The sequence below is a fragment of the Eptatretus burgeri genome, chromosome 3 (assembly GCF_056783735.1).
Source record: "Eptatretus burgeri isolate ZD-2024b chromosome 3, Ebu_testis_v1, whole genome shotgun sequence".
Lineage (NCBI taxonomy): Eukaryota > Metazoa > Chordata > Myxini > Myxiniformes > Myxinidae > Eptatretus > Eptatretus burgeri.
Genome location: NC_140963.1, coordinates 109087474 through 109112473, shown reverse-complemented (window position 1 = coordinate 109112473; position 25000 = coordinate 109087474). Strand labels below are relative to the sequence as shown.

General features: G+C 42.5%; 1 protein-coding gene across 2 annotated transcripts in view; it reads right to left on the bottom strand.

The window, feature by feature from the left end:
- Positions 1–4246: 4246 nt before the first annotated feature.
- AGGF1 (angiogenic factor with G-patch and FHA domains 1) overlaps positions 4247–25000 on the bottom strand; it is a 49113-nt gene continuing 28359 nt past the window's right edge. For both annotated transcript variants that reach the window (XM_085874945.1, XM_085874944.1), the window contains 9 exons: positions 21783–22032; positions 21081–21189; positions 20352–20403; positions 16381–16482; positions 15153–15321; positions 14953–15032; positions 14485–14615; positions 7294–7393; positions 4247–4730 (listed from right to left, as the gene is read on the bottom strand). In XM_085874945.1, the coding sequence (XP_085731071.1) occupies positions 4542–4730; positions 7294–7393; positions 14485–14615; positions 14953–15032; positions 15153–15321; positions 16381–16482; positions 20352–20403; positions 21081–21189; positions 21783–22032 (1182 nt within the window). In that variant the 3' untranslated portion in view covers positions 4247–4541. The remainder of the gene's footprint in view (positions 4731–7293; positions 7394–14484; positions 14616–14952; positions 15033–15152; positions 15322–16380; positions 16483–20351; positions 20404–21080; positions 21190–21782; positions 22033–25000) is intronic.

Here is a 25000-nt window from a genome sequence, read left to right as displayed (position 1 = left end):
GATTGTGTCACCTCGATGACATGATTGTGGCACCTCGATGACATGATTGTGGCACCTCGATGACATGATTGTGTCACCTCGATGACATGATTGTGGCACCTCGATGACATGATTGTGGCACCTCGATGACATGATTGTGGCACCTCGATGACATGATTGTGTCACCTCGATGACATGATTATGTCACCTCGATGACATGATTGTGTCACCTCGACGACATGATTGTGTCACCTCAATGACATGATTGTGGCACCTCGATGACATGATTGTGGCACCTCGATGACATGATTGTGGCACCTCGATGACATGATTATGTCACCTCGATGACATGATTGTGGCACCTCGATGACATGATTATGTCACCTCGATGACATGATTGTGTCACCTCGATGACATGATTGTGTCACCTCGATGACATGATTATGTATTCTTCGTCTCCTGAGAAACACGAGGAAAGTCTTCAAGTTGTTTCGAATCGTATTGGTCAAGCAGGCTTAAAACTTCCTCATGACAAATGTCATTTCAGGAAGGCTGAACTTTCTTTTCTGGGTCACGTGATCTCAGAGAAGGGCATGAGTCCAAACACTGAACATGTGGTGGCAGTAACACAAGCACCACCACCAAAGGATGCATCTGCTTTGCGTTCTTTCCTGGGTTTGAATTCTTGGTACAGTACTCCAAATTAATTACAAATTGTGACAGTCGTGGAGCCACTTCGTGCCTCACTGTACAAGGATGCTCACTTCTCCTGGACCGAGGCTGCGCACACTCAATTTGAAATGGTAAAAAATTGATTCCTAACAGCCCTGCACTTGCTTTGTTTCACACTACTCTGACCACCATTGTGACCACAGACGCGTCTGATTATGGACTCGGAGCGGTGCTCACTCAACTTCATGAGGACTCTGCAGAGGAAACAGGAGCATTTGGCTCACAAACGCTCACAGAATGCCAACGCAAGTACTCTACTGTAGAGAAGGAAGCACTCGCTGAAAAATGGCGTACTTACCTGTGGGGTCAGAAATTTATCCTGCGTCCAGACCACTGACCACATTACTGTCTTCGAAAGGTCTTGGTTGAGCTGGAATGAGAATTTCACGTTGGTCTGCACACTTGCTGTCGTTTAACTATGAAATTGTGCACAAACCTGGCCATCAAAATGTGACAGCAGACTGTTTATGGCGGTTACCACTCCCCATGACAGAGCGTTACCACGAACCGGATGTAGAAATGGTAGCTTTAGTGTCCGGTGACTACGCTGCTGTACCTGTGGAACAATTCAAGGAAACTTGCAATCGATGCCCTATTCTACAGAAGGTGTGAGGATATGTCTCCAGAGGATGGCCTTGCACTGCGAAGGGCATTGACCCAAATGTACTTCCCTACTTTCGCATTCAGAATGAACTGGCTGTACAGGATTACTTGATTCGGGGCACACACCGTGGTGATACGTTATTCCAGCTTGCCTATGATATGCATCAATATATTGGAAGGACTAAACAAAGGCTGCGTGACCTCTACTGGTGGCTAGGGATGGACTCCCAAGTGGAAGTTGCCATCAAGTCGTGCATTACTTGCTAAATGTATGACAAAACAGCTGTCACTCGGGCACCACCTTCATAACCAGTTCCGCTCCCTAATGCTGCTTGGGAAAAGCTTGACATCGATATAGTAGGACCACTTTATAATCGCCAAATGGACTGTCACTATGCCATTACCTTAATTGATTATTTCAGCAAATGGCCAGAAGTAGCCTTTACATCCCAAGTAACATCTGCTGCAGTTATCAAGTTCCTGACTACAGTATTCAGTTGTGAAGGAAATCTGTGGGAACTTATCTCTGACAATGGATCTCAGTTTGTTTCAACGGAATTTGAAACATCTCTGCAGGAAAGAAATATCAAACACTACCGTAGTTCTATCTATTACCCACACGTCAACAGGGAGATAGAATGCTTCAACAGAGTGTTTAAGGACTGTTTACATACTGAAAATCTCGAAGGGAAGCCCTGGAAATCATTTATACCCAACTTCTTGCAAACGCATAGAGCGACAAAACATGCAACAACTCATCACCCTTGCTGAACTTCTACATGGATGTACATTGCACACCGAGTTGCACATTGGGGACCGTCAAATCAGTGTACCTGCTGCAAGACTCGAGGATGTGAGACACTGTGTTCAACAGAAACAAGAGAAGTCTAAACGATACACAGACGAGCGTCAGGGAGCGAAACCTTTGACCTTCCAATGTGGTTCTTTCGTGCGAGTTCGGAAACCTGGACTTCACCAGAAAGGACAAAACAGGTATACCCAACCCCTCAAGATCAGTGAACAGAGAGGTCCTGCTACCTTCAGACTCTCTGATGGGAAAGTGTGGAATGCAATTCATCTCACACCTGCAATTCAGACCTCAAATGGACTTTCTGCTGGAAGTACGGCAGGTTCTGAGGACTATAAGGCACATAGCCCTGTCCAACAAATGCCTCCACAAGTTTTTACCCCAGGTGTTCGTCGTGTCATGAGATATCGTCGAGCCCCTGAATGGACCAAGGACTTTGTCACGTGACATGCTTGCTATTTTTTTTTTTTGGGGGGGGGGGGGTTCATCACCAGTTGTTATTTTCTCGAAAAAAGGAATATGTGGTATTGGGAGTTACATGAATGTTGATGAATGCATGATGAGCCAGAACTGACGAGGCGGAACCGGGAGTGACGTGAGCGGGCTGTCGAGTGTGGAGCACGAGACGTGTTTAAAGGAGATGTGCAAAAGATCTTTAGTGTGGGCTGTCTTTGCTTATACACAACATGTCATTTGTTTAGGTCTTTGGAGATGTGCTTAAATTTTAATAAAGTAATGATTTTAAGGTTCGTTAAAAAAAAAATCTGGACATTTAGCGCAATTGAAACGGTCTTACACGCCACCTAATTTAACATGTCCAAGTACTGCTTAACTGGAGGTTCTTGGAAGTATTATGAAGGACATTTGTGTTCTAAAGTGTTCAAGTATACAATTTAATTTAAATAAAATAAAGATTGCAAAAGTCGTATAAATAAATTAATTCCGGGTTTTATCACCGTTTTACGCAGTCTCCATTACACTACCCGATCTAACACGTTCCACGAGTTAATTGTACCTGTTTGTATCCTTCATAACACCCTTAAAAAAAGAGCAAATTTCCTGTTTGGAATGATCTTCAATTTTGTCTGGCTTGCCAAGCAAGCAGAGTAAAAACAAAAAATTCCCTCACTCCTCTCTGAGCATGCGCGAGAGGGATGAATGTAGAGCCAAAGCACTGTTAAACAGATTTGTCTTCCGATTCATGTTCAAAATATAACATTCAATTAACATAAGTTGTTCCTCGATCACAGAATGATAAGACGGATGGACAGACAGACATAAACAAATTGCTTAATGCCGATTTTTGCTTCGTGTATGTGTAGTAATTATAGTATCTGAATTTGGATCTTCACCAAAATTGAATCAATTCGTCCTCATCACACACCCAACCTGCCCACCAAGTTTCGTCCAAATCCGCCCATAACTTTTTGAGATATCCTGCTCACAAAGACAGGTAGACAAACAAGTGAAAACATGATCTCTCATCATCCTTCGATGGCAGAGGTAACAATTTCTTTATTTTGAGTGCAGCCTTACGGCTGCTGGTTGCATCATTGGTTAGGGACGCGGCTATGCTGCTGATGCAGTGTCCCTATTACCAGTACACTGGTACTCATTTTGCCGACCTCGGAAGGATGACAGGCTGAGTCAACCCCACCTGGCATTAATTCAGTGGCCAACGGGACTCAAACCTCAGGACCCTCGGATGCCAAGTCAGCCACCCTAACCACAAAGCCAACACCAGGCTATGGAGGTAATGCTGATCAAGATTAAATTGAGATTTTGAAATGAAGTACCAGAAAACAAGGCAATGGCTCAAATTATCAACATTTATTTGAAAAGCATTGTTGTAGCGCATAAAGTTATCTTACAGAATGAAATATAATACAATGAGCAAATTTATATTGTACAAGAAAGAGGAGGAGAGAGGGAGGAAAAAAACAAAATCTCAAAATCATCGCAACTTCCTTTTGTCCATTGGAGGAGGACGTTCAGTGTTTCATGATAATGTCATAACTCAAAGCTAGAGGCACACTGCGCCACGTGAAACAATACAAGGAAATAAACAGCTTTAAATTCAATAACAATAAGCACATTGGCACAAACAAACGTTTACTGGGGAGATTTTATTTTTTTGTAATGGTAAGCATTAGAAAATTTTGCACATTGTACTCACTAGCCAAAGAGCATGTGCAAGTTTATTTGCCTTGGAATTAAAAAGAAATGAAAATATTTATCTTGCTTGGCAAGATTTCACATGTGCTGTTGGACAGAAATGCCCCACATCTCCTCACAACCACATAATTCCAGACAGTGGCATCCTTTTGATTCCAGTTTAAATGTTACGAGAACGTGCCAAAGTCTAAAATCTCGTAGGACGATACTATCCTGTTACTGCTTGCACTTTCATACCCCTCTACTAAACCAAGCCCTTGGAGTGTTGGTCAGCTGCTGCTCCACAATCTGCTTCGTAGCGCTGGCGTGCTCGCTCCCAATTCTGCCGTCGACGTTCCTCACTGCCCCCAGACCCCACAATGTCCGAATCCAGGGCTAGACTGGCGCCACCCGTGCCCAGGCCGGCATTCTTGGATCGAAGCTGCACCTTGATCTGCAGGTTAGCACAAAAGTATAGGTATAGGAATGCAGATATAAGCAAACAGGCTTTCATCACAAGGTATTCAACGAATTATATATTACAACAGTGCCTGTGCCTGTAGGAGAAAATACTTCACAAACATCGTTCAGCAGCAGCAGCAGCCACATTACACATAATCATGCTTGTTCTAAGCATTTCAAAAAGTCAGAATGCATTGCATTTTAAAATTAGCAATTTTCATGAACCAAGATGTAGATTTATAATTTCCGAGAGAAAAACCATGGTAATTATGTGGCAGTCAAATTACTGGCCATTTCATGTCTGGAAATCATATGTGCATTGTCTCAGTCTCTGTATTCACAACCACCAAATGGCCAAATCAATGTAACAAAAACACGGCGGTGATACATGTTCAACAAGCTATTCTTTTCAATCACAAAACGATTTTTTTAAAAACAGTATTTCAAGAAAAAGCGTCATCTAATCTTACTTCCGCTGACACTCTAAACGGTACAAATGGCTAACGTGAGGTTTCATCCTTATACACCCCAAGTGAAAATGGAGCATGCAGGTTGTGTGCTTTGTTTCATTTTTCTTCTTCTTTTGTCAGTGAGGTTATAACAAAAAGGAAAGTCGATTTATATTAGTGAGAGTACTACCTTATGAAGGATTGTTAAAATCAGTACCCCAAAAAAATCAAAATGGAGTTGTCCAGGATCCCAATCTGTATGCACGTGGTATGAATTTAAATATAGGCTCATGGAAGAAAGAGGTGACAGAGTAAAAAGGCAAAGTATTGACAAGTGGGGCAAGAGGTGGATGCAACAAGCAAATTAACCTGCAAGAAGATGGTTGGGTTTGGAATAATGAATGAAGGTACAAAAGATCATGGATAGGAGATGGGGGTGGTACACCGTCGACCTAATGCCCTGGAAGGAAGAGTGTGATTAAGCAACATCAGCATAGCAGTTCTACATCCAGGAGAAAAGAGGAACGAGAATGTAGAGGTGGTCAGCAAGCTGGGATTTTGGGACTTGAACCAGGTGGGGATTCCTGAAAGAACACGTGCATCATGGAGGGGCCGACGAGGAACAGACGCTGAGAGAGCAATACAGGAGAGGAGGCAGTAAAAAAAAAAAAAATTCTCATAATAAAAGATGCCACCAACAATCCTGCTAAGTGAGAACAGGCCATGTGTTTCTGCCTCATCATGGGGGATGAAAATGGTGTTGAGAGCTTTAGATGCCACAAAATCCAGGGGAGAGCAGTACTTCATTGAGCTACGGCAGGTCATTGACAAAGACCTTTTTGGATTTTATTTGTGAGCAACTGATTTTTCCAGGAATTATTCAGAAAGACCGAGAATGGCAAATCTGTGGCTGGCTTTGGAGGCAAGATTTGACAAGTAGTCATCCCAGGAGAGGTTGTGGATTATTGTAGGGCAAAGAAGTTCAAGAGTGCACTTCTCATGACTGCACATGACCAAGGAAATACGTGGATTAATTTCATGATTCTTACAGAGTGATAGGGCGAGATGGATTTGTCAGGATTGAAAAGGTATTCAATTTGTTCAATGGGATTTCAATTAATTATATATCAGCAAAGTGACACAGCTGGTGACCACCTGTTTCTTCCTCGACCATCTCAGGTATGAAAGACAGACTCCAGGAGGTAGTGGGTTAAGGTGTGGACAGCTAAAGCTGGATGGGTTTGGTACGCGAGATTTTAAAGCACACACCAAGTTGAGAAATTCTGCCTTGTCTTTGGCAGAGTTTGCAGTGAAGCTGTTTGAATTAAGTGAGGGGATAATGGGGGAGCATACACCAGAAGTGGGGTTACCAAGGTGCTACCATGACTTAAGGAGACTGGTTGGGGAGTTCAGCCTTGAGATTTTCAAGATGACGTTTTCTGACTTGCCCAAGGATGGACACTCTCTTTTTGCGAGCTTAACAGAGGAGTGACCTGAATTTCTCAGTTGAGTTAGCCTTCCAATTCAAGAAAGCAAGCTGGTTGCCTGCAAAAGGATATCCGCACACAGGACGAGATAAACCGGTGCATGAGAGTGAGTAGACTTTTATGAAAAGATTCCCAGTTGCAATCAATATCAGTTGCTGTGGAGATGCCAGCACAATCCTTTTGTGAGATGGCCAAATGGAGTTCTTGCCAATTAGCCTTTGAAAACAATGGAGTTCTGGCCAATAACGTCAAAGCAGGAGGCGGCCAACAGGCCGATCATCAAGGTTGCTCCCAATCAACAGCGAAAGAGATGTGGGCTCTGACAAGAACATGGTCACGGAGCCAAGAGGGGCAGACGAAAAACAGAAGAGGTTCGTTTGTCATTACCAGAACCACAGGGGAAGGATGTACCATCACCAGAGATGCAGTTGTTACAAAAAATTCCAAGAACTGCTGGAAATAAAATTAAATTGTAGTGATTAAAAAAAAAAAGGCATTCACCGATGGAAGCATTTTTACTGAACAGTACCATGTGTATAATGCAAGATTTACTGCAGAGCAGTATTAGTAAGACAATGCATCACAATTAACAAATCATAAACACACGACTTCGACTCACTGGTTCAATGAGACCCTTGCTGCCTTTTCCCAGCTTCTCCCCTTTTTTCCAGCCCATTTTCTCGAGCAATTTTCGTCCTTTGTTTTTTTCACCAATTTCTCTGTGTGTGAACAAAAATCAATTTGATGATGAACTTTCTCAGGTAGATTATACGTAAAGGCACCTAACTGATTAAACAGTAGGACGCGAAAAGGACTCGGTATGCATCAGATGATGTACAACGAATGCGATTAGCAAAGTGAATTCTGCCAACATATATGCAACTCTTCAGCATCCAATACAAAGAGCAATGTTAATAGAAAATAATGTCTGATAATTTTGACGAAGTGTAGAACAATGTGAAGATGAAAAGGGTACAAAACTAAGCCACAAGATGAATAATCGCTTGGTAATGCAAAAATTAGAGACAGCAGACAAGAGAGACATTTCCCAAGCTTTTCGTCTTGTGCTCTTCGGGCCAATTGCAAGAATACCGGCAGATATCATGGATCAAAACAATTTATACTCACATGTGGTTACTGACTGGCACACGTGACCGACGCTCATCGGCCAACTTCAATGCATGTCATGGATTTGAGGCACAGAGAGGACTGGATAACCCAAGGGATCCCACGATGCAACAGTTGCATCAAAACAAGTGAAGCGTTTGCATGAATTATTTTTGCTTGCAAAGAATGGGACACCGTGTGTGTATAAATGTGCCACACTGTGCATTCGGGCCACAATCCACACGTTTGTTTGCTGCACATTATGGACTGTTCAGCAGATGCTATCCGATTGTAGAATCGCATTTTTTCATACTCTGCCTGGTTATATATGGGCTGTAACTAGACCGTTATAAATCGGCAATGGAATGTGCTGCTTCATTCGGTCCTCCAATCTTTGGAATGTGCAGGCTACACGTATGCACCAGAACTGAAACCCATAAATAACATTATTCATTTGTTCCAGAGAGGAGCGAGCATTTTGTGGGTTGAAACTACCACTCACGTTGTGGCCGGATGATAGAGCGAGACGGCTTGCTTAACCTGTACTAATTTGAGAAATTGTACCTCTCCAAGGCAAATTTAGACATGTCGGACACTCCTTAGGTCCGAAGATAGTACACCTTCGAGCACATGGGAATTTTGAAAAATATACACTCAACAATTACTCGTTCAGAGGAGCCATCATCACGGAGAAGGAAATTGACGCACTCGATTTCCGCAGCATGCGTGCATGGTGAACAAATGGCGAAGGCTCCATTCACAATGGTGTTGATGAGGGCAATGTTGTTGTGTGTGGGACTGAATGAGTCCCACCACATGTAATGCCTGGTGAAGGTAGACTTGCAGTAGATGGAAGTCAATAATCTATCTGCAGATTTCTCAACAAGCACATCTCAAAAAGGGAGCATGTTCAATTGCTCCACTTCAATGGTGACTGAGTTCCGGATGGACTGCGTTGAGATGTGCAAGAAAGTCTGTACGCAGCAGCAGAGTATTTTTTTTTTTAACTTCGGAAAATTATCATCGAAATATCGAAAATGGAGGTTGGTGGTTAAATCATGGAGCGTGTGCTTCCAATGGAAAAGGACGAAGATGGTAGCGAGTTCCTGACCAAGTGAGAATCTCACTGCTACATCATCCAATTGTGCGTACATGGTGTCATTTAAACCAAACTCAACTGTATTCCTGAGTTTCCACAAAGAATGATTTGAAAATTGACAGAGGTTCCAGATCACTGTGGTGTCGCGATGCTGCATAAATAAAATAAAATTAACATATAGTCATGACATTCATAACATTATCTAACCAAACAAAAATTAACAACAATCGAGAGAAAGAAATGATGGAGCCCATAAAGGAGCTGAGTGGGAAGATGAATGGTTGAGCATTGCTGTCATTGGGTTAAGTGCAAGAGGGATCTGAAAGAGTAATAGCTGGCACCAAGTTTTAAAGTTGCTATATACATGTCCCCTTTCCTTCCCTCTCGTTACTTTGATCTCCTCCTAACATTCTTTCCATTCTCTTCCCAATGGGAGAGACACTCCTATACCCTCATTTCATTTCTCTCTTTTTTTTTTAAATATACCCTCAATTTAGTCTCCACTCCTCCCTCCATGACATGTATACATAATAAACAACCTTTCTAATGAAAAAGTCCAGTCTCCTTCAACCGTTTGAAAAGCCCATTGTGTTTGAGTTCTGCAAACACCTAAATAACTCAAGTAAATCAAGAATTAGTGATTAGAATGAGTTATTTATTTTAAAGTTTACAGCTGTCGTAATTTCTAATGTAAATACAGCAAAAGTTATGAGGCAGAATAGGCGCTTGTTAATATTGCCTCGCATCCTGTTACAGTGTCAGCTGCATTGTCAAGGGTCATGTAACCCGCAATGAGCAGACTGAGGCTGCACCGACAGACTTTTATTCACGGATATTTTCTGACTGTGTGATTTTTCCTGGGATATAGAGTTCAAGTTGCATCAGTCGGCAAAAATTTCAGCTTTCAACCCCACCTCACCTCGAAAGTACTAAACATTTATATATGAGTGAGTGAGTAGAAAGAGCTTTATATATTAGTTAGAGGAACCTGCACCTGAACGCTTCTGTGGGATGAAAGTGAGTTGGGGGGGGGGGCAGGAAGATGGGTTGGGTGGGGAGGGGGGCAGGAGGACGGGTGGGGTGGGGTGGAGCGGGCAGGAAGATGGGTTGGGTGGGGAGGGGGGGCAGGAGGATTGGTGGGGTGGGGTGGAGCGTGGGGTCCAAACCTATGTTTTGTATGGAAAGTCTAAAAAAAAATGAAAGCATAGTCAACAAAAAGGTCCTTGCCTAAAATGTAGCTATAACTACAAGAGTAGTCCCAAAAGTTCTGTCACAAGTAAAAGGTCTATAACTATATGATCACAAAATTATCCGTCTCATTAATGATCAATGTCTTGAAAATATGGAAAATGAATAATTGAAACCGAATATTAATACCAATATACAGTAACATGATCATCTATAATAAAATATATATAAAGTAATAAACCTGGTTCCTTCAAATGCTCATGTACTGAGATCAATCGGTGCTCCTCATAAAGTTTCCTGTTTGTATCTGCTATGTGGAGTGCTGGCTGAGGGTCCATCTGACGTTTATAAATGACAATGATTCCAAATGTTCAGATGGTCAGTCGATTTGTACGAATAAGCATACAGCGTATAGAGGCCGAGACATGAAAGAGTGAAGTGTCCACTTCAAAACTGCCGGATGCCAGCTACTGCTGAAAACTATCATGGAATTTTGTGAATAGCCTCCAAAATGCGAATCCATGGATCCCTATTTTTGACCAGTGAAACAAGATTGAATCTCAGATCTCAACAACATATTAGTCTTTGTTTATAAAAATACTATGGTCATCATTCTTTGAAGCAGTCTGAACGTGAATTGGAGTTTGAGAAGGCTCGTTTTCAAAATTCACCCACGTGTTCAACGGCCTTTTCGAATATATGCACAGAGATTAATTTGTGTAGATTGTCCGTTATAGCAGAGGAGTGTTGCTTTACGAGAACAAAATTAATAAATAAACAAGCGAATAAAGCATTCATTTGTTTGTGACATTCACAGCAAAACTAGCTTAGACACAGGTGGAGGCCATTCAGCCCATCATACGTGTGCCACATAACACCACACTAATTAATCAACACAAGATCAAAAGAAGAAAATGCAAAATGTTATTTTTTTTCTTAAATTATGTCTTTTTTTCGTATTCCCCCCTCCATCCCCCAAGGGGAGGGGACACGAGTCCACACAACACCCTTTGATGAGACTCCCCACCAACAGCACTCCGTACACATGCACACAATCACCGATCAATGCTCAAACGACCTAAAAGTCTTATCAACATCCACATACCCCTCTATCTCCATAACTTCCAGGGACCTATCTAATTGGTTCACAAAAAAATATTTTCACGAAAAAAATAAGTGACCACTATATTCGTTATTGTTGTGTGTGTCTGTCTGTCTGTCTGTCTGTCTGTCTGTCTGTCCCAGCATAGCTCCGTGGGTTTTGATCCGATCCTGATAAAATTTGGTGGGAGGTTTATATCATGATCTAGTTGTGGTTTCCTGAGAATGGGCGTGGTGCGCCAATTATGGGCGGAGCCACGCCCAAAAAACGTGTTTTTTGGGGGGAGCCGATTTCAATTTGCATCTTCTCATTGGGGGTTTGTCAAATCCAACAGGGGTTTCGGTATTTGGTTATCCCAATGGCACCTGCATAGCCCACGGAGCTCGATTTTTCATTTTCGTCCCAAGGTCAAGGTCACAAGGTCACGAACTTAGAAAATTGCGAATTTTGACATAAAAATCCATCTTCTCCGAGGGGTTTGTCAAATCTGGCAGGGGTTTTCGGTATTTGGTTAGCCCAATGGCACCTGCATAGCCCACGGAGCTCGATTTTTCATTTTCGTCCCAAGGTCAAGGTCACAAGGTCACGAACTTAGAAAATTGCGAATTTTGACGTAAAAATCATACGACCGCCCAAACTTTGAGAGCAAGGATGACAATATTTTTTATGCATAATCTTGAGGTCATTCCCCACCTAAAGTCTTGAAACCATTTTTCTTTATCTCGAACACCTTGCCCGTGGCGCTCCCTTCAAGTTTGTTTTTACGCTGATTTCATCAAATATGGATAATCCGAGGAGTGCGAAATGCCATATAGCCTATATGACGTTATATTGTTCCTGGAATGTTCCAGAGGAAGTTTTGCACCAAAGGTCATAATCCTTGACCTTTGACCTTTAAAGTTCACAAAGGTCAAATTTTCAAGGTTGTGGGAATCGAACCGGGTTTTCGACCTTCTTCGACGAACGAACTCCATTAAGCTATAGCAAGTATCCTGTTTCCTTATTTTAATGTCCACAACGTTATTTTGTGAATTTAAAGGTTAAGCAAAGGTCAAATTTTTAAAGTTGTTGAACGAAACCAGGTTTTCGACATTTTGCAGTTAATAACCTGTCACTCGTACCACATCATGTTGATCATTTTTATAACTTGGTCAAACATTATCACATTGTCTCATCCTTGACTTCTGAAACAATCTACATCGTCAAATTCCGCTCGTGAACCATTGTCGTCTTCAGACTTGTTCTAATTTAAACTTATCCACTGTTTTTTGCTGCCACTACCTTTCCAGGGAGACCATTCCATGCATTAACTACTCTCTGAGTAAAAGTCCCCTGCATTAACTACTCTCTGAGTAAAAGTCCCCTGCCTTACTACAGTCTTAACTCTCCTCTTCTTTACTCTCAGGCTATGGTCCCTAGTTCTGTCACTGTCTACTCTATTGAATAATTCGTCTGCACTTATTTTGTCTATACCTTTCATTATCTTAAACATCTCTATCATATCTCCTCGTAACCGCCTCCTTTCTAGTGTATAAAGCCCTGTCTCCTTCAGCTCCTCATCATAACAAAGTCCAGCTGGGCTTGGAATCAATTGAATACCCTGTGCTGAACCCTCTCCATGGCATATATGTCCTTCCGGAACTGTGGTGACCAAAACTGCACACCATATTCTCGATGTGGCCCTCACTAAATTCCTATACAATGTTAACACCACCTCTTTTGATGAACAAATGATCTCCCTCCGAATACAGCCTAAAACCCAATTTGCTTTACCCATCGCTGCCTGTTATTGTGCTGCCTGCTTACCCTCCGTATCTATTACCATCCCCAGATGCTTCTCCTGTATAACCTGCTCCAAAATTACCCCTTGCATCCTGTAATCTCTATTTTCATTGTTCTTCCCCATCCCCAGCACCTTACACTTGCTCAGGTTAAATTCCATCTGCCAATCTTTTGCCCAATCGATGCAAGTATAAATACTTTCCTGTATCTGATCACCACGCCCTCTGCTATCCACCCTTGCCTCCAAGCTTTGTGTCATCTGGAAATTTGGAAAGCTTACTCTTCACCCTTATCCAAATCGTTGATGTAAATAATGAATAGTAATGGTCCGAGTAGTGATCCCTGACGTACCCCGCTACTTACATCCTCCCAGAAAGGCATCCTCTCTCTCACAGCCACTCTTTACTTCCTACCACTTAGCCAGTTTGCAATCCAATTAGCTCCCTGACCAGACACTCCATAAACCCTCACTTTGGCTAACAACTTCTGATGTGGTACCTTATCAAATACCTTCTTAAATCTAGATCAGGGGTCTCCAACCTGCGGCCCGTGGGCCACATGCGGCCCCTTAGACAGATTTATGTGGCCCGCAGTGCCATATTAAGTTTAAATTACAATGCGGCCTGCGATACTGCCAATTTGTCAGGGTCAATGATCAAAGCGTTCTGTAATTTTTATTTTTATTCATATTAGACACATGTGTTTTTAACACGATTAATTATTCATTTGTCATATTCGTTGGCAAGAAAAATATATTCAGCAATAATTTTTGTTTAAATTTCTGCATATTAATTATATATTTTTTTTTCCGGAATTTAGCGTCCTTTTTTGAGTGCGGCCCTCCGCCCCTCACCACTTTGGTTTTGTGGCCCTCCGCCCAAAAAGGTTGGAGACCCCTGGCTCTAGATATACTATGTCCACTGCCTTGCCCTCATTCACCCAATCAGACACTGCTTCATAGAACTCCAAAAGATTTGTTAAACAGGAACTACCTTTAGTAAACCCATGCTGACTACCTTTAATTAGTCTGTATATATTTAAATGGTTCCTTATCTGGTCCTTAATTAATGTCTTCAACACCTTCCCCACAACTGAAGTCAAACTAACAGGTCTATAGTGTTACAATTCTTTCCTGGATCCTTTCTTAAATAATGGTGTTACATTTGCTTGTCCCCAATCCTCCGGTACTTGTCCTGACTCCAGTTTGAGCGATTGAAAATATCTGTTAACATCTCGCTTACCTGCTCAGCCACCTCCATCAATACTCCCGGGTGCATACTACCTGGCTCCGGAGCCTTGTCTGCTCTCCGGAGCCTTACTGTCACCACTAGGTGCACATTCCTTTCCTCTTTCTCACCTCAAAACCACCAAACCATGATGTATTCGATTTTGGTGCCAAATTCTCATAATGACACAAAAAATAATCTCATTTACATTTCCATTTATATGTTGAAGTGCAAGTGCAAAAATGTGCAATGAGGACAAGCCTGTCATTGCCATAGCGACAAAACGAAATATAAATGGAGATTTACTCGTGCATTGAGGCAGGGGCGTCGTCCTTCTGGAAGGGGTTGTCACTACCAATGTCTCGTCGACGGATACCAGCTCGGTTTTTGTACTTTTTCTTCTTAAGGAGGGTCTCTAACTCCTTGTAAGGACAATTCTAGGGTAGATTCAGCAAACACAAGAGAAGACATGGTGAAAAAGTGGGGAGAGGGTGCAGTGGAGAGAGAATGAAGGGGGGGGGGGGAAAGGAGTTGAAATAAAAAGGTACAAAACATTGAGCAAGTTTAAAGAACTTATAACTCAGGAGCAATTAAATTAATTCAACGATAATTCTTGAACGAATCCTGAATGATAATTTTTTTTTTTTTACAATTCATCAAATCAAGTTTTAAAATCGTTTTCAAAATATTTACTTATAAAGTTCACACTTACACAAAACTAATTGCTTCATGCTTGGAGACAAGACAAGAAAATGTCCTCCTCCCTCAGCTCACCTGCAAACCATACTTTGCCTTCATTTGCTTCATCTCCTCTCGTCTAACTTTTTCCTTGTCCTCCTTCGTAAATGCCTTGCCTTGACCAGGAATTAAAATGTAAAAAAAATCGTAAGAAAAACCCCCAAGTCGTTAAAATAAAAGGACAACTCTAAAAAGTACCGAGGACACATAACGACGACGACGCAAACAAACTTCACCTGTATTGGCATTGTTCGGGCGCAGGCGCAGGTGAGCAAGGACTTGGCCTGGCTCACACCCGACGCATGTCTCAGCATCAGGGTGAATGTGAAAGGAAAGAACTGTTTCACCAAATCGCAATTCATCACCGTGGCTCAGTACATGGGGTTCAGACTCTGCATCCTTATCCTGCCACCATATGACACAAGCATGCAATTTCCAAAAGATGCATTTTCAATTTAACTGTGAATGCATAGGAAATCAAATCAATGCACGAAACAGCAGCAAATTCCTGTACATTATGATGCTCCTTCTCATTTCACCCACTTACCTTATCGAAAAGACCAACTGAGGTTAATGTAATGCATTTATATGCATTGCACGAGTCGGCAAAGTGCTCAAACCACGAAGGTATCACGACAAATCTAACCAAGTGAATTTGCTCATCTTATCATCTCTATTAGTAGTTACAAAATTAAGATTAAAAAAAAAATAATTAAGAATTAGGAAGTCGAATTTGAAGTGAATGCATCAATTGATTTGCCTCCACCCATGGTAGATATCAACCCACTGTTACGTTTGATCTCAATTAAAGATCACAGGAAAAATAGGGGCAATATCCCTGGGTGCTCACCTGGTAGCAGCTGACTAAGAAAACCAGGGAACCACAGGTGGGTGTGGATGACCCACAAAACATGCAACGGCGAAGAAAGTAAATACCTGTGGATTTTTTTTTTTAATGCCATGAACAAACTTTGGTACATCACAGGTGATGAAGGTTGTGGTCAAGTTTCATCGAAATTGTGCGTGTAGTTTTGGAGTAGAAGTTGCAAGTGTTTATGGATGGATGGACAGATGAACAATGTGCCATCCCATAAGCTCCCTGGAACTATGTTCCAGGTGAGCTAAAAATTAAAGGTCCAGAGAGAGAGAGAGAGAGAGAGAGAGAGAGAGAGAGAGAGAGAGAGAGAGAGAGAGAGAGAGAGAGAGAGAGAGAGAGAGATTTTATATTTTTTACATTTTAAGGGTCTGAACTGTCAGAGTAAGAGCCATGACAACCAAGCTGCTTAAATTATGCATTTCAGGTTTACAGGTGCTATCTTGCATCACAGAATTGTGATAAATGGCAGGTGGAGAAATCGCACCATGAGTAGAGAACTCCCCTCTTTAGTTTCTGTTAGCCCTCATCCTGCAGCAGAATTGCAGCATCAAATGGTGACCATTGCCAGGCAAGGACAACACACGTACCTGCTGCATCCTGGCTCCATTGATTACAGTGCCGTTCTGGCTGCCTTGATCAAAAATAACGTAAGCTTGGAGGTCCGGCTTAAACTCCACCTTCGCATGGAGCTGGGCACAAAGCATAGCAGTCAACAATGCTGTAACATTCACAAAAAAAGAATAAAAAATAAATAAATTATTTTTAAAAACAACAGCGAGGTCGATTGCACACCATCACAAACCCCATAATTTACCACCTAAAGCAAAGTTGAAAGATGGCAAAAAGTTCCACCAAGAATGACCCACTATCAAATTTTGAATTTTTTAAAATAAAAAACAAAAAAAAAACTTCTGTTACATTGACCTCTCTGACCCTAAGTCCCCACCACCTGGGGCATGAACCGAGGGTCAAATCCAAAACAATCAATACATATTTCATGTGGCCCCCCAGTGTTGATTGCATAAAGAAAGTTTCATTAAAAAAAAAGTTTCAAAATGCACACGTAATTGCAATTTTTTGGTATTGCAGCATTTTACCCCGTCCCATGGCCCAAGGGGGTCGGGACCAATCGTGATACTGCTCTCGCACATTCTTGCCACGTGGTGGTCATAACTACCAAGTTTGTTGAATTTCTGCACAACCTTTAGGAAGAGATAGCATGACGTACAGACAGACAGACAGAGCCGATTAAAATATCCACGCCGCCCCCCCCCAACCCGTTTTTTTCTTCTTCAAAAAGCGTGGGGATAACCAAAGCGAAGATGATTGTGTGCTGTCGTTAATCCCCATGCTTCCCACCTAAAGCAGAGTTGAGAGATGGCAAAAAGTTCCACCAGGAATTATCCAATATCAAATTTTGAGTTAAAAAAAAAAATATATATATATATATATATATATATATATATATATATATATATATATATATATATATATATATATATACTGAACAAAAATATAAATGCACCAACCTAAATATCTAAGTCAAGATTGCCATTATGGGAAAATGGTCAAACCGATGATATGTTTGAGCAATGGTTCCTTTGTTTTGCTCAAGACAGATGTTCCCATTGAAATTGACCACTCTGAGTGTGTGGACTCACACGTTGAGTAATCCTTCCCATGAGCACCATGGGGCTTGACAGAGTGATGGTCAGTGAGCGTGACCAGGACACAAACACTCCCTATAGCTTGCCCTATAAAAGGCCTCCCCAAAATGTGGACTGGTGCCAAATGTCAACATTCCACAGATGTCACAAATCTTGAGGGAGCGCGCCATTGGCATGCTGAATGCTGGGACGTCAGTACGGGCCGTTGCAGCACACTTCAATGTCCACCACTCCACCATTAACCGCCTGAGAACGCGCCTCAGAGAGACTGGAAGCACCGTGAACCGCCCACATGCCCGGCGACCACGTGTGACCACCGCCAGTCAGGATCGTCACATGAGGCTGCAACATCTCCGGGATCGACTCCGACCGGCCACGAGGACTGCCGATGAGACTGTCGGGCTGCATAACAGGCGCATTTCAGCCCAGACGGTGCGTAACTGCTTGAGGGAGGCCAACCTCCGAGCCCGCCGACCACACCGGGGACTCGACCTCACTGCAGTCCGGTGTCAGACCCGACTGAACTGGGCCAACGTTCACTTGCGCTGGACCCTCGCACGATGGAGGAGAGTGCTGTTCACCGATGAGTCGTGGTTCCAGCTGTATCGGGCTGATGGCAGACTCCGCGTCTGGCGTCGGGCTGGGGAGCGCTACACTGACGCCAATGTCCTTCGTCGGGTGTCACACGGTGGTGCCAGTGTTGGTGGTGTGGCATGGTGTGGGCAGGCATATGCCATGGAGAGCGCACTCGGCTTCATTTCATTGAAGGCAACTTGAACGGGCAGCGGTACAGGGACGAGATACTCAGACCCATCGTCGTGCCGTTTGTGCGCCTTCACCATGTGACGTTTCAGCACGACAATGCTCGCCCCCATGTTGCCAGGATCTGCATGGACTTCCTCGGTGAGGAGGACATTGATGTCCTCGACTGGCCTCCATATTCTCCCGACATGTCGCCCATCGAGCACCTTTGGGACGTTCTTGATCGACGCGTACGACAACGTTACGCAGTCCCAGAGAACGTCCGCTAGCTCCGTGTGGCTCTCCAGGAGGAATGGGAAAACATCCCTCAGGCCACCATCGATAATCTGGTGATGTCCATGCGCCGGAGATGCACCGCTCTGCGCGACGCCAACGGTGGACACACCCGCTACTGACTGTGTGAACTCTGACAGTGACACCTCGGTTGTCTCGGCTGTTGTAGCGCAAAGACTGTCGCCAGAATTCTCAAGGAACTCTTTGAAATTTAATGCTCAATTGTCATGGATTCTATAACCAAATTGTTGTGAAGATTTAGTATTAATGAGTTCGAGGTAAAATAGCAACAATCGCTTGGTGCGTTTATATTTTTGTTCAATATATATATATATATATATATATATATATATATATATATATATATATATATATATATATATATATATATATATATATATATGTATATATATATATATATATGTATATATATATATATATATATATATATATATATATATATATATACATATATATACATACACATACACATGTTAAATTGACCCCTCTGACCTTAAGACCCCACCCCCTGGGACATGAACCAGGGGTCAAATCCAAAACGATCATTACATATTTCAATTATAAATGAACAGAAAATAAGGACTACATGTATATGTATATGTATATGTGGGACAATTACTTGCCCAGATCAGGGATCGAACCCAGATCCTCTGGAAAACCGTACCGGTGCTCTGCCATCTGAGTTATCTGGGTGACCCACTGGCTGAATACACCATTCTCCCACATATAGATGCCACTCTTTTTACCCCTGTTGCTTCCGGGGCACTCACTGCCAACCATAGGAGAAGCAAGGGCTTGTCCACGAGGGGGTATTCCCTCAGTGGGGGGCTAATACCATGACTGCAAAAAAGTTGTGGACGAATTCAGACGAAACTTGGTGGACAGGTTGGGTGTATGACATGGACAAATTGATTCGATTTTGGTGAAGATCCAGATCCGGGTCATGATATAGGAATATTTTAATATCTTTAAAGTGATTCCTCACCGTTCAGAAATCGGGCCAAAAACAATATTTCTTGTGGTATTTCAAAAAGTTGTGGATGGATAACAAAATTAGATGGTTGAGTTGAGTCGGTGACAAGAACAAGCCGATTCGATGTTGGTTAAGATCTGGATACAGATCCAGCCAATCAGTGGGATATAAAATGTAAACTGTTCAGCCTGGCAGAGGTATACGGTCTACCAAATGCCATTCTAGTTGCTACTGCACTTGCCATGGAAACAGATTCAAGCAAAACAGTCGTTTGTTACAGTTAGCAGAGAACTCTGCATCATGAAACATGTGATCCTTTCACAAGAAACATCAAAACAGCCATCTCATCTGCTTGTACTCAAACACATTTAAGACAGCACCTAGGATTTTGCTAAGGGGATTCCTTCGAGGTTGGTACCCTGAGCAATCTGCAAATTTCCTGTGTGGGAGCACGAGGTTTACCATCTGGCCTCGTTAGAAACATTGATGGTCTACACTGCCGTGATGGCCCCACGAGGCTCCACAATTTATAAGCTTTCAAAGGGAGATCATCGATTAGATGAGATAAATTTATTTTTTTTCAAAGACCAAGAAAATTAAAATATTGTCCTGCACATTAAAAAAAAATTTCTCAAGCACATGGTTTTGGATCACAAAATTATTATTTAAATGGAGCAGTCTGTGCTCAATTAATTTCAGAACAGAAAATACATGCCAAGGGTGTCGGAAATAAACAGGAAACGTGACATGCCAAATAAGAACAATGAATAAACAACAAATTTGTCCCTCAATGTAGCCTCCTTGTCCCCCCCAAAAAACCCCTCCATGAAAGGCATCAACTGCTGCAATCTCAATGCTGTACCTTGCTTACTCCAATCTCTGGAATTCGGATAGCGTGGTCCATTTCCTTTTCTCTAGAAGGAGATATGATCGATTCATCATCAAGGGTAACAGCAAGGTAATCACAAAATCAACTAATAAGATGAATTCTCTTTTGAAAAACTTTGACACAGGAGGCCATTGGGCCCATCAAAGCCTGCACTATTATTACCAACGTATGGCTGTTTGTCTGTGCTTTATCCTTTTTAAATGTGGAGTGTCAAGCAAGGAAGCAACCAACACATTCCATTTGTAAAGTCTTTGGTATGGCTTGGATGGGGTTCAAACCACCAATCTCCCAGATTCAGAGCGGACCGGACACTCTAACCATTACGCCAGAGGCTGGCTTAAAAGCGTAAAATTGCAATTACACGCTCCAACTTTATAATTTTCCCTTTTGCTGGCGATTAGCACTTAAGGGCCATTTTCTTGTTATGTACACAAATATGGCAAATTGTAGTACTGAGCAGGAATAAAACAACATGCACATTGACCAGCATTAATCATATAACTACAAAATGAACTCACCTGAAAAGCAAACTGGCAGACCAATAATTATTATCCTCCTTCAATGATAAGCCACTTAATCCCTCCCCATTTAAATGGATCATTAAACGAATGTTAACCTGTTAATGCTGGGTGGTAAGTGTCCATGCAAACATTTTGCTTTCATAGCATCAGAATGAGTGGCACAGCAGTCAAGATCCCCTACCTGCCAACGGTGGCTGGTCTGTCGGAGGTGATTATGAAGAGGGTTCCGACCTCCAACACAGGAGAACGCACAACGATCACGCGGATGCACGGAGGCCAGTTTTCTTGTTCTTGGGAGCACATGCAGTAGTTAATGTATTGCATCATCCAAATTGGATTTCTAAAGTATTTTTAAAAAGTCTTTTGTATCCATATCTCTTTCATTTGATACTTTAACCTTTAAATAAGTATTGGGAATAGTTTTGGTGAGATACGAGAATCAAATACATTTGAAGATTGCTTATTAAATAAACTTTTTAAAATGTAAATTGGCTGTTTCAACGTTTAATGAAACAGTGGGGAGGGGGAGGGGGGGAACAATCTCTTACAATATGCTAAAAGGTCAACTTTGTGTGCCCATCTCCTTCGGCATGGTGATCTAAACGCTCCCCTCTGTGGTCTCATTGCCTTCATGACAACCTTCTCTTTTGGATTGTATATCATCCAGATCTCAACCTGGGATTATATTTTTTGACAGGAAGTGTTTGCATGCTACAGCATGTTGAAGTCGAAGGCAAATTGAGTTTTTTTTTTTTTAATTCCAGCCACCAGGGTGGCAATAGCAATCGGTTTCTCTGTCACTACAACATAATTAACTCATCATGCATGTTCTGCTTACTGCTTGTTAAAAGGATATAATCCAAGCTTTTTGAAAGGATATTACCTTCAGCTTCTTCTTTCTCATCACTTTCAGAACTGGCCCCTGAAGACATGCCTTTTCTACCTCCTGTTTCAGAGTCCGTGAGCTCGCCTTCCTCTGGCTCACTATTTGTGCTGTTGTCCGTCTCATCATCAGAGCTTAAGCTTGCCGTGTACCGCTCCTTGCGCTTTTTACTCGGCGTCTTCTTGCCAAAAATCGAATTTCGGCCACGCTTTTGCTCACATTTTTTTCCAGACCCATCGCAGTCAGGATCCTGTAAACATAATCAGTAAACATGCAAGCTGCTCACAGAATTCTTTTTGCAGTACCTGCCCCTTGTGAAGAAAAGAACACATTTAAATTTTGATAGAAACTGAGGTTCATGAAAGATGGTTGAAGTATTCAGAAAGTATTCACACCCCTCGACTTTTGTCACATTTTGTTGTGCAACAACCTGAATCTAAAATGGATTAAATTGAAAATTTTTTTTTTTACTGATATACACAAAATACCCCATAATAACAAAGTGAAAACACGTTTCTAAAAATTTATACAAATTTAAAAAAAAATAAAAGAAAAGCTGAAATGTCTTGCATCAATAACTATTTAACCCCTTTGCTATGACACTCCAAATTGAGTTCAGTCGCATCCAATTTCCTTTGATCATCCTCGAGATGTCTGTACAACTTGATTGGAGTCCACCTGTGGCCAATTCAATTGATTGGACATCATTTATAAAGAAACACACCTTTCTCTCTGAGGTCCCACAGTTGACAGTGCATGTCAGAGCAGAAACTCTTCCATGAGGTCCAAGGAACTGTTCGTAAAACTCCGAGATAGAATTGTGAGGACACATAGATCTGAGTGACCGTTCTTACAGCCATTTTTCCCTGCTGTGCAGGGGTTGGGCTTTTTCTTGAGGCAATGTTTTATGGCCGGATGCCCTTCCTGACGCCAACCCTGGTCGCCTCTTATGACACACAGGGATATGGTACACCTATTCTAACTGGGGCATACACCGGGACCAAGGTCCTGAGTTCAAGCCCCGTTGGGCCACTGAATTAATACACCAGGGGGTTGACTCAGCCTGTCATCCTTCCGAGGTCAGAGAAATGAGTACCAATGTACTGGGCCGGTGTATACCCCGGTTAAAATAGGTGTACCATATCCCTGTGTCGTAAGAGGCGACCAGGGTTGCGTCAGGAAGGGCATCCAGCGTAAAACATGTGCCAAATCACTATGCGGATCATACGGATGATCCGCTGTGGCGACCCCTGATGGGAGCAGCTGAAAGAAGTAGAAGAAGAAGCATACACCGGGACCAGTACACTGGTACTCATTTCGCCAACCTCGGAAGGATGACAGGCTGAGTCAACCCCCTGGTGTTAATTCAGCAGCCAACGGGCCTTGAACTCAGGACCCTGGGATCCCAAGCCACCACCCTCACCACTAAGCCAACACCAGGCTTATACACATAGATCTGAGAAAGGGTATAAAACAATTTCTAGTGTTGAAAATTCCCAAGAGCATAGTGAGCTCCATCATTAAGAAATGGAAAGCATATGGAACTACACAGACTCTTCCTAGAGATGGCCGTCCGACCAAACTGAGAAAGAAGGACTTTTGTCAGGGGGGTGACCAAGAACCCAATGACCACTCTGACAGAACTAGAGTTCTCAGGCTGAGATGGGAGAACCTGCCGGAAGGACAACAATCTCCGCAGCATTTCACAAATCTAGGCTTTGTGGGAGAGTGGCCAAACAGAAGCCACTCCAGAAAAAACAGACACATGACAGCAAACCTGGAGTTTGCAAAAACGCACGTGAAAGACTCTGAGAGCATAGGCAAAAGATTCTGTGGTCTGGTGAGATAAAAACTGAATTATTTGGCCTGAATGCAAAGCACTATGTCTGGTGGAAACTGAGCACAGCTCATCACCCATCTAACACTATCCCAACCATAAAACATGGTCGTGGCAGCATCATGCTGTGGAGATGATTTTCAATGGCAGAGATTCAATGGCAATAAAGAGACTGGCAGACCAGACTGGCAGACTTGTAAGGATAGAGGAAACAAATGAATGAATGGAGCCAAATACAGGCAAATCCTTGGAGACCCTGCTTCAGAGCACAAAAGACCTGAGCCTGCGGCGAAGATTTACATTCCAACAGGCCAATGACCCCAAGCATACAGCCAAAGCAACACTGAAATAGCTTCAGACCAAGAATGTGAGTCATTGAGTGGCCCAGCCAAAGCCCAGACTTGAATCCCATTGAGAATCTGTGGAAAGATTTGAAGATTGCTGTTCACAGATGCTCCCCATCCAACTTGACAGAGTTTGAGAAAATCTGCAATGAAGAATGGGAGAAAATCCCCAAATCCAGATGTGCAAAGCTGATGCAGACATATGCAAGAAGAATCGAAGCTGTAATCGTTGCCAAAGGCACTTCGACAAAGTATTGACTCAGGGGGTTGAATACTAATTGACAAACGACATTTCAGCTTTTCATATTTCATTTGTAAAAAATTTGATAATTTTTAAACGTTATTGTATTCAATCCATTATGGCTGCCAAACCACATGACCAATGACATCAATTTAATTCTCTGCACCAATTTATCCTTATATCACCTACAATAATTTCCGTATTGATTAGATAAGGATTTCGACGCATCGAATTATGGCTGGCATACCACTTCACCGATGACATCATCATTATCAACATTTATTCCCCATGATGGGCACTTGACATGTGCCAAGTTTCAATTTCTCCTGTTGAGCGGTTTCGGAAAAGAAGATGCCCAGAGCTTTTCCTTTTTTTCCAACATGGCTGCCATACCACATGACCTATGACATCATAATTATCATAAAATTCTACATGAGTAAATTGCTCTGATATTGAAATGTTTGTGTCAATCGCTGAAGTGGTTGCAGAGAAAACGAAATGAAAAGCGAACTGAAACTGCCACTTATAACTACCAGCAGTTATGCTGGGTACCGAACGACGCCCGTTCCAAATGACGATGCCATCCCACATCACCCATTCCAATGATGATGCCATCCCACGTCACCCATTCCAATGATGATGCCATCCCACGTCACCTGTTCCAATGATGATGCTATCCCACGTCACCTGTTCCAATGATGATGCCATCCCACTTCACCCGTTCCAATGATGATGCCATCCCACTTCACCCGTTCCAATGATGCCATCCCACGTCACCCGTTCCAATGACCATCCC